General features: G+C 39.0%; 1 protein-coding gene and 1 long non-coding RNA gene across 3 annotated transcripts in view; one reads left to right on the forward strand and one right to left on the reverse strand.

Annotated features, from left to right (window-relative positions):
- Positions 1-1,666: 1,666 nt before the first annotated feature.
- LOC137587649 (uncharacterized) lies at positions 1,667-4,227 on the reverse strand. The gene is made up of 3 exons (XR_011033957.1): positions 3,512-4,227; positions 3,106-3,253; positions 1,667-2,688 (listed from the first exon to the last, which is right to left on the reverse strand). It is a non-coding gene; the product is annotated as an uncharacterized lncRNA (long non-coding RNA).
- Positions 4,228-4,587: 360 nt separating this feature from the next.
- Positions 4,588-12,908, forward strand: part of irx5a (iroquois homeobox 5a) — a 30,076-nt gene continuing 21,755 nt past the window's right edge. For both annotated transcript variants that reach the window (XR_011033943.1, XM_068304123.1), the window contains exons 1-3: positions 4,588-5,182; positions 6,024-6,429; positions 7,148-7,831. Coding sequence is in view for 1 of the 2 variants with exons in the window: in XM_068304123.1 (XP_068160224.1) it covers positions 4,940-5,182; positions 6,024-6,429; positions 7,148-7,831 (1,333 nt within the window). In the remaining variant the exon portion in view is untranslated. The remainder of the gene's footprint in view (positions 5,183-6,023; positions 6,430-7,147; positions 7,832-12,908) is intronic.

A 12,908-nucleotide genomic window follows, 5' to 3' on the forward strand; every position in this document is an offset into this window, starting at 1 on the left:
AAAGAGAGGGGAGGTCAAAGACAAAGAGAAAGAGAGAGAAGCTGATAGAGAAAAAGAAAGAACATGCACGTGAACCCTGAGGGATTAATGTGTTTACATTACCTGGGCTGTGATCTATCACCAACCTCGTCAACTTCTATTATGCATCACATACATAAACGAGCAACAGACCTGGGAGTCCATGCAACTCACTTATACTATTTCAATTGGATTAAGTCAGTGCAAAATATCTAGGGCACAGCTCCCACACTGTGGTTTTTGTATTCTAGTAGTCATTTGATTTGTACGTTGTATCAGTTCACCTTGATGCAGGCATTCCTGGAGAACCTCCTTTATGTAGCACAAGATTGAAATGATTACCATATAGAACCTATAGCACCTTCAACATAGCCATGCTATTTTGATTTAGATCTAGTTAGAACACAGACTTCCAGATGATGCCATATAATTTATGTACACATTAGTGAAAGGAAAAGGACAGCGTCAAGTAAGTGGATTTACCTTGTGATGTTCACTGATAGCGTTTGTTTTATCCCAGCTGTAGCAACATCTCTGTCTTGTCCATATACGAAGAACTGAGGCCTGACATCACTGTATGGATTGTGACAATAGCTCCTCGAAGAGCTCTTAGTCACACTAAGGCCTCATTATGTGCAATCAATATTTGTTTAGTCACTGAGCCTATTGACACATTTCTGAAATAATATTACAGGTAATTTGCTCTGTCATCGACTAGTGAAATTATCCCCTTTACATTATGCCTGACTTAGACAAGGTGGCATGGGGTGAGTGTGATATGTGCCCTATGGATACATCTGTAAATACATATTTTTTTTAAAACACTGAAAAATCAATGAGTACTTCCTGTAATCCATCTCGAGCTAATCAATCTTCATCTGCTCCGCTGGCAGTGTGATGCAGGGGGGTGGGGGGGTGGCAGAGGGAGCAGGGCGCAATCTTTTTTTTTTTTTGATACCTCTCATTTTGGAATCGCTTCTCATAATAGGGTCATCATTTCATCACTTAGCCTATCCAGAGCCCTGCCACTCAGCCTTGCGGGGATCATCGGAAGGGTAGGAATGGGGGGGGAGTGTAGGCATCAGTGGGGTGCAGAGAGCCCCTGTGAAGAGTGAACCAAACACATCCATACATACTCCATACATCTTCATTCAGGTCAATAAAAGAAAAAGAGATGATGAGAACAGAAAATAAATCAGAAAATAGATTCCCCCTCCTAAAAGCCATATTGGCTCATTGTGCTTTATGTAATTTGTGTGACTTTCAAAGCCAAATAAAATCATCAAATCTGAGTTGTGTATCAGCTTGTGTGAACATTGTTTGCGATATTTCTTGATAACAATCACAATTGTAAGACAGAAATAAAAACACAATAAAACAAAGGACAGAACTAATTTATTTATTTGTAGTAGTCAAAAATTATGAAAAAAAATCTGCATTAAATATATATATATATATATATATATATATATATATATATATATATATATATATATATATATATATATATATATATATATATATATATATATATATATATATATGGATGTATTTAGTGTGATGAGTTCTGTACATTTCACTGGCTGCTTGGTGATATGAGAAGACTTCCTTCATATATGATCTGAACAGATGCAAAACAAAGGCAATCCAATCTACAATCATCCTTTTTAATGCATTTGGGAGAGAAAAAAACAACAACTTGATAACATTAACTAGTAACACAGAAAATACACAACAACCAAAGCTATGTATATAAATGTATAAACAAAACAATTTAAATTAACATATATAGGATATATGATGCCAGGTTCAACCAGCAGAGTGCACAAATGTTTAATCATTTAATAAGCCCCTCTTCTAAAAAGGAAAAAAAAAAAACCTGTAAGGTCAAAAAGAAATTACATCCATTATTTGCAGCAGATCTCCCCAAAGCATTTGGAGCAACTGTTTTGAATTTCAATTGGCTTCCAAGTGGCAAAAGCCCTCAGCTAATACATCAAAGAAAAATTGGTGTCAACTAATCGGTTTAGGACACAGATTTAGAATGGCTAAAAATCCCATGAATACTTCAAGCATTTTTTTCTATACAACTAAAGGCTTGGGAGCAGCACAGATGACCTTGCGCGCTCCAGAAAGCTGTCCGCCACTCGACATTAACTGTTTAACTCACCCATCAACACAATTAGTCCGCCACCACGCGTAATGCTGTGTAATAATACCCTGTATCCAATTTACGTTACACTTGCTCCCCCAGGCATTTTAAGTGGTATATGCATCATCTTTCATTCACTTCTGCTGTGCCACGTTTTAATGCGTCAAAGCCGAGCTCGTTCTTCCGTGGAAAAAAAAAAAGAAAAAAGAAGACGAACAAGGAGGAAACGACAAAGTTAGCTGTCAAAACAACAGAAGCGCACTTATATTCGGGTCCACATTTTGCGCGAGAATAATCAACTTTTCCACATCTGAACGTAAATAGCGCAAATGAACAGAACTATACTCACCTACACCTCCTCCGTTATCAGCGCAGGACTGTGAGCTGGGAGCAGTGGCCATAACCCTCAGCTATTATAGGCTTCATGATCTCATTATTGGTCCTCCTACTTCAGAGGGTGATTCTGACTTGAGGATGTGTGACAAATGTGCTCTATTCTAGAAACTTTGTCGTAAAGCCTATTAAAAAAAAGAAAAAGAAAGTAAATTAAATTAAGAAAATACTTTTTTGAAATGTGAGCTTTCTTAAATATATAAATAATAGGTAAATGAAGGACTATATATATATATATATATATATATATATATATATATATATATATATATATATGCGGAATTCATCCCCTACTCTTTTGAACTCAGCTTTAAAATAATTTTCCCAGAGGTTATTTATTTATTCATTCATTTATTTATTTCATCTCTCTAATCCTTCTACTTTTTAAAAAAATATTTTATTTCTTGCTCTTAAATTCTTAAATTCCACCAATCAGTTGTCTGTGACGTACAAAGGGCTGCGTGACTTGGTATTAATGATTCCCTGTCATTTGATTAGGCTCTACAGAAGGGGTTGTTGTCCCTCCATCCTTGTTTCTTTACCTCCTCTTCCTCTCTTCTTAAATCTGCGTCGGCCCCTGTACCACCGTCGTCATCCTTTGCCTTGGAGAGGTTTCAACACGTGACAGTGTATGCACACACTCTTTAGCAGCGCCTACAGCGATCCCTTTCGGCTTATCGGAGACTTGAACTGGAAAGTCAATCAACAGAATGGGAAGGTCTTAAATGTTTGAAATCAGTATATATGTCGTGGAAAAATAAAGAAAAAGATAGACCCCCCCCCCAGTCATCTGTATAGCTGATGGGTCCAACGTCCAACTTCACAAACGAACAAATATACATACATCTGGACTTAAAAAAAAAAAAGTTATTTGCATATACAATAAAGAATTGGCTATAGCAGAGGCATTTTAAAATACATTCGAGATATCAGTATTTCAGCACTTACACGTATATCTGCTATGATCAAATGAGATTACATCCACTCGTCCAGACGGATTTGGTGTAGTTGGTAGTAATCTGCCCCTGGTTTCGGGATTTATGAATTTATGGGAGTGTGTATCTGATCGGTTGAATCTAGGACCTATTGCAAAAAACTATGTAGCGCTCGTTGCAGCAGATCGTTCAAGCACAAATAAGGCAGAGACGAAGTACAGTTCAACAATGACGAGTTAAATGTCAAAAAAAAAAAAAGTCTGTGTAGGTGTATGTATCCAAACAAACTTCTCAGTTGTCACATGGCTTACCGAGACAACATTCGTCTGACGTTAGAAAGTCGACATACATAACAACAGTAATCCATTTGAAACTCCCATTGCGACATTGAACGCACGACGCACGGACATTACACGGGGATTGCACGGAGAACATCACTCTGCTGATTTAACACACACTTAAAATGACTTTTTTTTTTTTTTTACCATAGAGAACGAATAACAAAAGAGAGCACAGCAGTGGGGCGCGCTTGTTTAATTCCTGTAGGTATCTTGCAAGCCCACATCCTGGCATGTAACAACCGATTTGTTATTGATCAAGTGTGAAAATGACGGATTATTATTTAGAAAAAATAATAATAAAAAAGAGTTGACAAACTCGCACGACGTCGCCATCCAAAGGGGGCCGCCAGGCGCACTTGAGATTTACTGCCACGCGTCTTGTTAAAGAGCGAAAATAGCAAAATAGAGAATGAGAATGATTGTTAGTTAACGCGAGAGATGGAAGTAGGTGAAGGAGAGAGAGAGAAAGAGAGAGAGAGAGAGAGAGAGAGAGAGAGAGAGAGAGAGAGAGAGAGAGAGAGAGAGAGAGAGAGAGAGAGAGAGAGAGAGAGAGAGAGAGAGAGAGAGAGAGAGAGAGAGAGAGAGAGAGAGAGAGAGAGAGAGAGAGAGAGAGAGAGAGAGAGAGAGAGAGAGAGAGAGAGAGCATGGATTCGGGTAGAGCGCTGGTTGCCCAGCATAAGATCGCGTTTTCCGTCGGTGACTACACCCCAAGAGGAGGAGCGTAGTAGGCGTCGGGATCCTCAATTTTTCAACTTAGCATCTTGGCAGGACATTTTCCCGAGCAAAGCCCCCGTCCGACGGGTAAAAAAAAAACTTCTGCGCGGGCATGAGAGCTGTGGTACAACTCAGATAAGGGAGCACCAGAAAAACAAAGCATCCGACGGGCAGTGACTGGCTGGCAAAGACCGAAATAATCCACCCAATATTTAACCCGTTTTTAATTTAACCACTTTTCCTTTTTCTTTTACTATTGTCAGTTTAAAGGGGGTCAGACACTGGGTCTGCAGACTCACGGCTCTATGCGCTCCGGCAGCAGCGCATGAGAAAATAAAGAGGGGAAAGTGCGCAAGTTAAGTGGCTTATACTCTCTGGGCTCCAGCATGGCGTATCCTCAGGGCTACTTGTATCAGCCATCCGCTTCACTAGCCCTGTATTCTTGCCCTGCGTATAGCGCCAGCGTCATTTCGGGACCCAGAACGGAGGAACTTGGGAGATCCTCTTCAGGATCTGCTTTTGCGCCCTATGCAGGATCTACCGCGTTCACCAGCGCCTCGCCAAGCTACAACTCCCATTTACCATACAGTGCAGACGCGGCGGCAGCTGCCACATTCACCTCGTACGTGGTGAGTAAAGTGAAGGTGATTATTGAAACTAACGAGGAGTAAAATCTGTGGCACTATTTTACATAAGATAAAAGTGTATGTTTCGCTTTCGCAGCAAAGCAATCGGGGTTAATGTGCGTCTGAGGAGTACATGGACATGGCATTAAAGAAAGTCAGTCCCAAGGAAAAAAAAAGTTGAGTAAAAAATAAATAAATACATGTGCTACATGCTGACTAATGGTTTTAAAGTACAATGTAGTTTGTTTTTTTGTTTTATTTAATGAAAAAAAGATAGGCAATTCCTTGTCTAAACTCATAACGCTCATCTGCAAGCTGCAGAGTCATGAGGCAATTTAGGTCACGGTTTCTACCCATTTTATAAATTATATCAATATAAAACTTAAACACTTTACGTTTAACTAAGCAGTAAGCGAATTCAGTTACTTTTGATGTATTTTTAGTGAGTGATCTCATGTCATATAGGCCCAATTATACCCAGATGGCTCGCAGAAGTATAATAAAAGAAACGTAAGGCCTATCATCCCTATTATAAACCCGTTATCATAACTATCAATTATAATATTCAAATTAAGACCGAATTAGCAAATACACGGCGACATCGATTGAATAATTAAAAAGTAGAGAACCAGACGTTACATTTTAAATTCCCAACAATTAACAAGAAGTTCAAAGTTGAATACGGGATTAAAGATGAATTCAGCAAAATGCGCGCGCCTGTCTGCGCGTGCATGACCGTGTGTGCGCTAAATTTGAGTGACGTTAAGTCCATTTATGTTCATAGAATTTAGAAATGGACTGTGACAGAATTATTACAAATTGTCCATTTACATTTTAATCCCAGAGTTCTCCCTATGATCACGCCACGGGAATGGCCGGCTCACTGGGTTACCACCCTTACGCAGCACCTTTGGGCAGCTACCCCTACGGTGACCCAGCATACCGCAAAAACGCAACAAGGGACGCCACTGCCACCCTCAAAGCCTGGCTCAACGAGCACCGCAAAAATCCCTACCCTACCAAAGGCGAGAAGATTATGCTGGCCATTATCACCAAAATGACACTCACCCAAGTGTCCACTTGGTTCGCCAACGCCAGGAGGAGGCTAAAGAAGGAGAACAAGATGACCTGGACCCCACGGAACCGGAGCGAGGACGAGGAGGAGGACGAGAATATTGATTTGGAGAAAAACGACGATGAAGAGCCAAACAAACCCACAGACAAGGGAGACTCCACAGACACAGAAGCAGGTCAGTGGTGCAGGAAAAAAGAAAAAAAAATCATAAATTTTTCATCGCAGTCATTCCCATTCAGAGTTCAAAATTGATTGCTGGTTAATGGTGGTTTATTATTTATCATGGGACAATTGCTTTAAATAATAATCACGCTGAACACCCTTCGTTTGACTTCCCATGGACTGAAATTGCCAGTGACGTGAAGTGTTTAGCAGTCAATTTATCTTTAAATGCATAATAAGGATATAGCTTATGTTTGGTTCCTGACACTTGACAAGCTTATAAATAAATACATGAGAAAGAAACATAAATAAAGTGACAATTATATCACACTTCAGAAAGGTGAATCTTAATTATTATAACTATAATGTTACGGTGCAATATTTTTGTTGAGATCGATATGAAATGTACATTAAAAAAAAAGAATATATGACAGGCCATAAGTTTAAGCTTGGCCTATAATTTGCCCCACATTGTTCTTATTTCCTTTTATAATTGTGAAGAGTTCATTCACCTTCCTACTGACACACATCTTTATGAGGGCAATTTATGGCACACAAATAATAAGTCTTTTAAGGGAAGCGTCTTAAAGCAGCCTAATTATGTTTATGTATCCGATTTCATTTGAATCGGCGCTCGCTTTCCTCACAGTCAGGTACGACGTGTACGTTTCATTAACGCCTTGAATATTTTGCTTATTTAGCACTAATTGAGTTCTTTGTTTGCGCTTCAGATCACAAACTGCTGAACCCAGGGGACATAGGCTGTGACAGATTTAAAGAGGAGAATCACGGAAAAGACACTGATCCCCTTCTGAGCGACTCGGAGTTAAAAGACCCCGAAGAGCGGACTACAGAGTTGCTATCGGATTCCGCGAAAGCCACTACTTCGTCTCCCTCGGCTGTGCCTCGGGGGAACCAGACCGCTGCGCAACAAGACAAGCCGTCAGATTTGAGCCATGCACCGGGAACAGTGTCCAGCAACGTGACCTCAGTTATCCACTCGCCCCCTTCGGCCCCTAAACCCAAGCTCTGGTCTCTTGCGGAGATCGCCACTTCTTCAGACAGGTGTAAAGGCAGCAGCGAGACTCTACAAACTTGTACCGGTTTGGGTCAGAGCGCAGCAATGAGCACCAACCCGTCTCCATCACGGTCCTCCCCCCAGTGTCCGCTTCCCAACAGCACGGTCCTATCCAGACCTTTGTACTACACCTCCCCTTTCTACCCCGGTTACACGAACTATGGTGGCAGTTTTGGACATCTTCACAGTAACCACGGCTCGGGCTCCACGGCGCATTTCAATGGATTAAACCAGACTGTGCTAAATAGAGCAGAGGCTTTGGTAAGGGAGAGCCAGAAAGTCAGAAGCCAAACGCAGGTAGATCTTTGTAAAGACTCCCCTTATGAACTAAAGAAAGGTATGTCAAACATTTAATAACTGAATATTTTCCACTCACTCGGACTTTTATTTATTATTTGTGGTTGCATTAAAAAAAAAAAAAAGAAAAAAAAAAAGAACAATGATGAAGCAAATTCAGAGAACAGTTATTTTCTGAGTAAATGCTTGTCCTCAATTCTTTTAGTTTCTGAATGGTTAATCCCAAAAGTGTAACAAGAATGGTCTTAATCGCTGCAGCCGCCTGAGTCTATTTGTATTAAAGACTAACATGTATATTTAATGTAGCATTTTTGTATTAAAAATGGACAACACGCTATCTTTGAAGTAAATTATGGAAATATATATATAACCTATACTTGTGCAGCGATTATTTTTGTGTCTAAATTGCTTCGAGGCTGATTAATTTTCAAGACATATTATTTTGCACCGTGACCTTAATTTCAATAGTAATCATTATCTCATAATATTATGGAATAGTGAGAGTTCTGGCAGATCTGAAAGAAAACACCTGGATTCAGCGGAAGATGTTGGACTAACCAATAAAACGGTACAGTTTCGGTTTGGTTGGTGAACATTTTCAATTTTTTTGGTTCATGGAAAATGTTTCAAACTTGAAGAGATATTTTAAGTAAATTGGAACAATCCGGCCCTCTTCTTTCCTTTTGACTTAAGCACATTTCTAAAAGAGGATACTGATATAACAACACCGAAGCGCAGTCATTTAACCCGATTACCTATCGCGTTTTATACAGAGCAATCAGGTTGTGAACTCCGGTAATGAGCTCGATTTTATGCTAAATTTGGACCTCATTACTATTTTCCAAGGCGTGGAAAAGTTGTTAAAAGGGACGCGGCCATGCATTCAGAACATACTGCCCTATTACATATCATTAATGGAGAGTTTCTTTAATGGTGCGTTAGATGTGAAACACTGGTGTTTGGAGACGGGGGAGAATGATGTCATGTGGACAGGCAGATACTACTACACTGTAGCCATTAGCCAGACACTATCCCCTAACTCTTCCAACTTCTGCAGGTAGGTGTCACACTTGCTCCTAATTTGAGTGGGGATTTCTTTGTTAAGCCGTCAAGGAAACCCATCTCTGATCAAATGGCCTAGTTAAAAAGAAGCGGAGCCAATGGGGCACGCACAATGATCACAGTTAATATGAGCATTATATCAGCTTTGACAAGTAGAAAAATAAAAGCACGATTTAGGATACAAACTTAACCAATCATATAAGAAATATCAGATTTCACCCACAAGGAAAAAAAAAACCCGGTTTATTCTTCCATTCATTCAAGACTGGATTATTTTAAAGAACAAACGATTACTCTTATTCTTATTTATTGTTATTACTATTATTTATTATTTTTCGTTGAAACGACAGAAGGCCACAAAGCCTAAAATGCCTATTTGTACGTATTATTATTATTATTATTATTATTATTATTATTATTGTTGACCTCCAATGAAGTGTGACATCATACTGCTGTTTATGGCTTCTATTAATCATTACGGTTTCCCCCTTGTCCAATTTGAAATCTCCCCTGAGGTTTATATAATTCCCTTAGCTTTAGCTATTCGGGCCCTCTATTTTAATCTGACGGAGTGTGTTGGAGCAATGATTGCGGCACATCAACCGACTAAGTAGCATAATTATTTGTTGGTGTGTGTGTGTGTGTGGTTTTTTTTTTTTTTTCTTTGCTGATCCCGGAGGTATTGAACTGTTCGATGCAATATATCCAAAGGAAAGCAATATAGTTTTATTAGAATTATCTGTTTTCTCACAATTGAAGGAGTAAAAGGCAAAATACTGTATACACGGTTTTTTTTGTGTTTGTTTTTTTTTTTTTTTAAATAGTGTGAATCATCTTATGGAGACGAAACATTGTGAGGTGTGTGTGTGTGTGTGTCTGTGTGTGTGTGTGTGTGTGTTTCTGTGTGCGTGTGTGTGTGTGCGCGTGTGTGTCTTCGTGTGTGCGTGTGTGCGTGTGTGTGGTATAACCCTGATAGGCTCATTTTATTCCAACTGACTTTGATTCTTCAAACAGGTAAATGTTGAGAGGATGATCATCGTGATCAAGAACAGGTAGCAGACGTGATCACTGTGTCTGACTTTCATATTGCTTCAGATATTTAATTTTTTTTTTCCAATCTACAAAGCTTGTTTCAGTAGCGTTAACTTTTCTCTTCCTAAATCCAACTTGACGAAGGAAACATATGTTATATGTGTTCGTGTACTTATTAGTATATTATTATTATTATTATTATTATTATTATTATTATTATTATTTATTTTTTTTACTACTACTACTGTGATTTATTGTGTAATATAAGTATTGAGAACCCGCGACACCTTTGATGTTACCAAACACGAACTAACACGCCTTCATAGAGAGGGAGAGAGGGAAAGGGAGAGAAAGAGAGAGATATTGTTTGGTGTACTTGTTTTATTTCAGAATGCAATAAATGTCAGTCAATTAAATCTAGATTATTCCAGGAAACAGAGCGGAGGAATCTGTAGCCCTTCAGAGGTACGGTAGCCTGCAGGGGAGGATGCTCTCTGCAACTTTATACAACTTTGTCCCTGGTTTCCCGTCTACTTGAATGGCGTGCCGGTTCATTGTTGGGGTTGCTACAATATGAGAATGCCAAGTGGAGAGTGAAACCGTTCCCACGTGTGAAAATGGGGAAAATAATTCAGTAAGAGAAAAAAACAGAAGACAAAAGAGGATACAGTCTTTACTCGGTTATTGTTCTGAGTTCAGAAACAGGTGTGTGGTATGTGGGAAAAAAAATGCTTAATGTCATCTTATCAATTGATATTGATTGATTGATTGATTTTACAAATCTGACAATAATATATGTAGAGGGCCCGTGACGGTTGATTTAAATGAAGGCCAACTGAGCATTCATTTGGTTGAAATTGAAATAATGCATAAATTGCTTATCGATCGAGTAAAAAGATTTAGTGCAATGTTTAGTGCAATGTCTGTGAAAAACAGTAAATATATTCTGCGTGTTACTCTTACAGGTTCCTGTATGCAAATGCAGACACTGCATTTAAGTGTGCTTCGAAGTGTGTGGTGTCACGGGGGAGAAGTTTATTGGCGACTGAAAATAGTGCTAATATAAAACTAATGAATAACAAGGGTAAACCGTGGTTTCTTGTTTGTTTTCGACACTTTTGGGAACGGCAAGCTCTAATGAAACGAAAAGTTTAGACTAGCGTCAGTGGCCCTGTGTGATCCCTTTATTATTATTATAATTATCTGTGAAACATAGTTTGCAGGTTTATAAAAGGTAAAGTCACGCAATTATACATGTGCTGTCCACTATGCTATGAAGAGTAAGCAAAAAAAAAAAAAAAGAAGAAGAAGAAAAGAAAAAACCCGTGTTATATTAATGTTTTTATTAGACCCCAAGTCCCGCTTTTTCCTCTGATTTCATGCGATAAACACAAACATTACGTCACGGGTGTCATCCGATCGGGAAACATGGATGAGATCATTTAAAATTTTAAAAATGGAATCGCTTTATTATATTAATAAACATTCTGATAAAATACAAGAAATTAGTTTATCCGTCATTGTTTTTGGGTTTTTTTGTGCTCTTTTTCAATAATATTTTTTTTTTTTTTTAAAAAGCACTCAAAGCGAAACCACAGACTTGACATATCTGAAGTTGGGAAGAAGATTTGCCGCGGGGGCAGACCTGTGAAGAGGTAGTTCAAACAGGCAGCTGCCACTGGACAGCTACACGTCTCAAATGCTACTGTATGTCAGAGCAAAGGCTGAAACCAAATCCTATTAAACACACGGAGAATATCACTGAAGGATTAGGCCTACGCATTGGGCCAATCGGTACATCCCATCAACAGCCGACTGATAAATCTTCCGGCTACAAGATACAGCGTGTTCGAGATGGGGTCAAATTCAGCTCCAATGCGTAAACAGACACCTGCTCTACTTGACCTGCACAGATTATTCGCAGGGGGTATCATCCGAAACATGAGTGCGACGCCAAATGCGTGTCAAAAGTGTTGGAATAAAAGAAAGGCCTCCTTTCTCTCTCTCTATCTCTCTCTCCAGAAAACGAGATACTTCATATCTGAGAGGGAAATACAATCGGCTGTTATTTGTTTGGATTTTCACGATCTTAATTCTTCAAACATATCATTTCACCTCGAAGCCTCTCAGAGAATATCTTGAAGTGCACAAACCTGTTTCTCTGTATCGAATGGATTTATATTCAATTATAGAATTGTCAAAATATCTCAATTACAAATAATTTATTTTACTCCGTTGTTTTTTTTTCAACCTTTGTAAAATCTTCCTAAGAGATAGAAAGGGGAAAAAAAATCTTGCTTATTTCAGAATTCTTCCACTTTTGTGAACTTCAGTTAGGACCCCAGTGGCTGCTCACGGCTATTTAATCACCATCTTTTCTGAATTGAGAAGACCAATTGAGAACTGGATTTTTCAGATTTAGTCTTCTAGTAAGACTGGATATGAGGCTTGAGACCAGAGTTGACTTTATGTATTGTGGTTGGGCATAACAGACTCTAAATATATTAAATTTTTCCTTTGAATCAAAAATTGAGTTATTAAACATGTGTTAAACCACCCACTGTTGGGATCTTAAAAAGGTACCAGGAGTCTGAAGTCTCTGGCCCCTCTAACATTCATGTTAAGTGGAGTAATAAAAGGCTCTTGAACACACTGTAAAGCGACCCAGATAAGGTGGCAGAGAGTGATTTACCGCTGTTTTTTTGCACTGCACGAACTGTTTTTCTATTTCTCCGCGGAGTTCCTCTGGGACAGATTACACGTGTAATTTTGAGCTGTGAGATGGCTTAAATGTCCCCCCCCCCGCCCCCACCCCCTATATAAATAAAACATTTCTATGAAGAAGGGGAAAAGGGGGGACAAACATTAACGAAGAGTGATGAACTATGAAGTCCTCGCAGGCCAAGGGTTGAGGTGAACTGGGAGATTCAGTTCCAGTGGCAAGTAATAATAAGTCTACTTAGGAAGGGTTGAATCATGAAAATGTGTTCATTGCACAAAATATTAAAAATAAATAAATAAAT

This window comes from Antennarius striatus, chromosome 1 (assembly GCF_040054535.1).
Source record: "Antennarius striatus isolate MH-2024 chromosome 1, ASM4005453v1, whole genome shotgun sequence".
In the NCBI taxonomy this organism is placed as follows: domain Eukaryota; kingdom Metazoa; phylum Chordata; class Actinopteri; order Lophiiformes; family Antennariidae; genus Antennarius; species Antennarius striatus.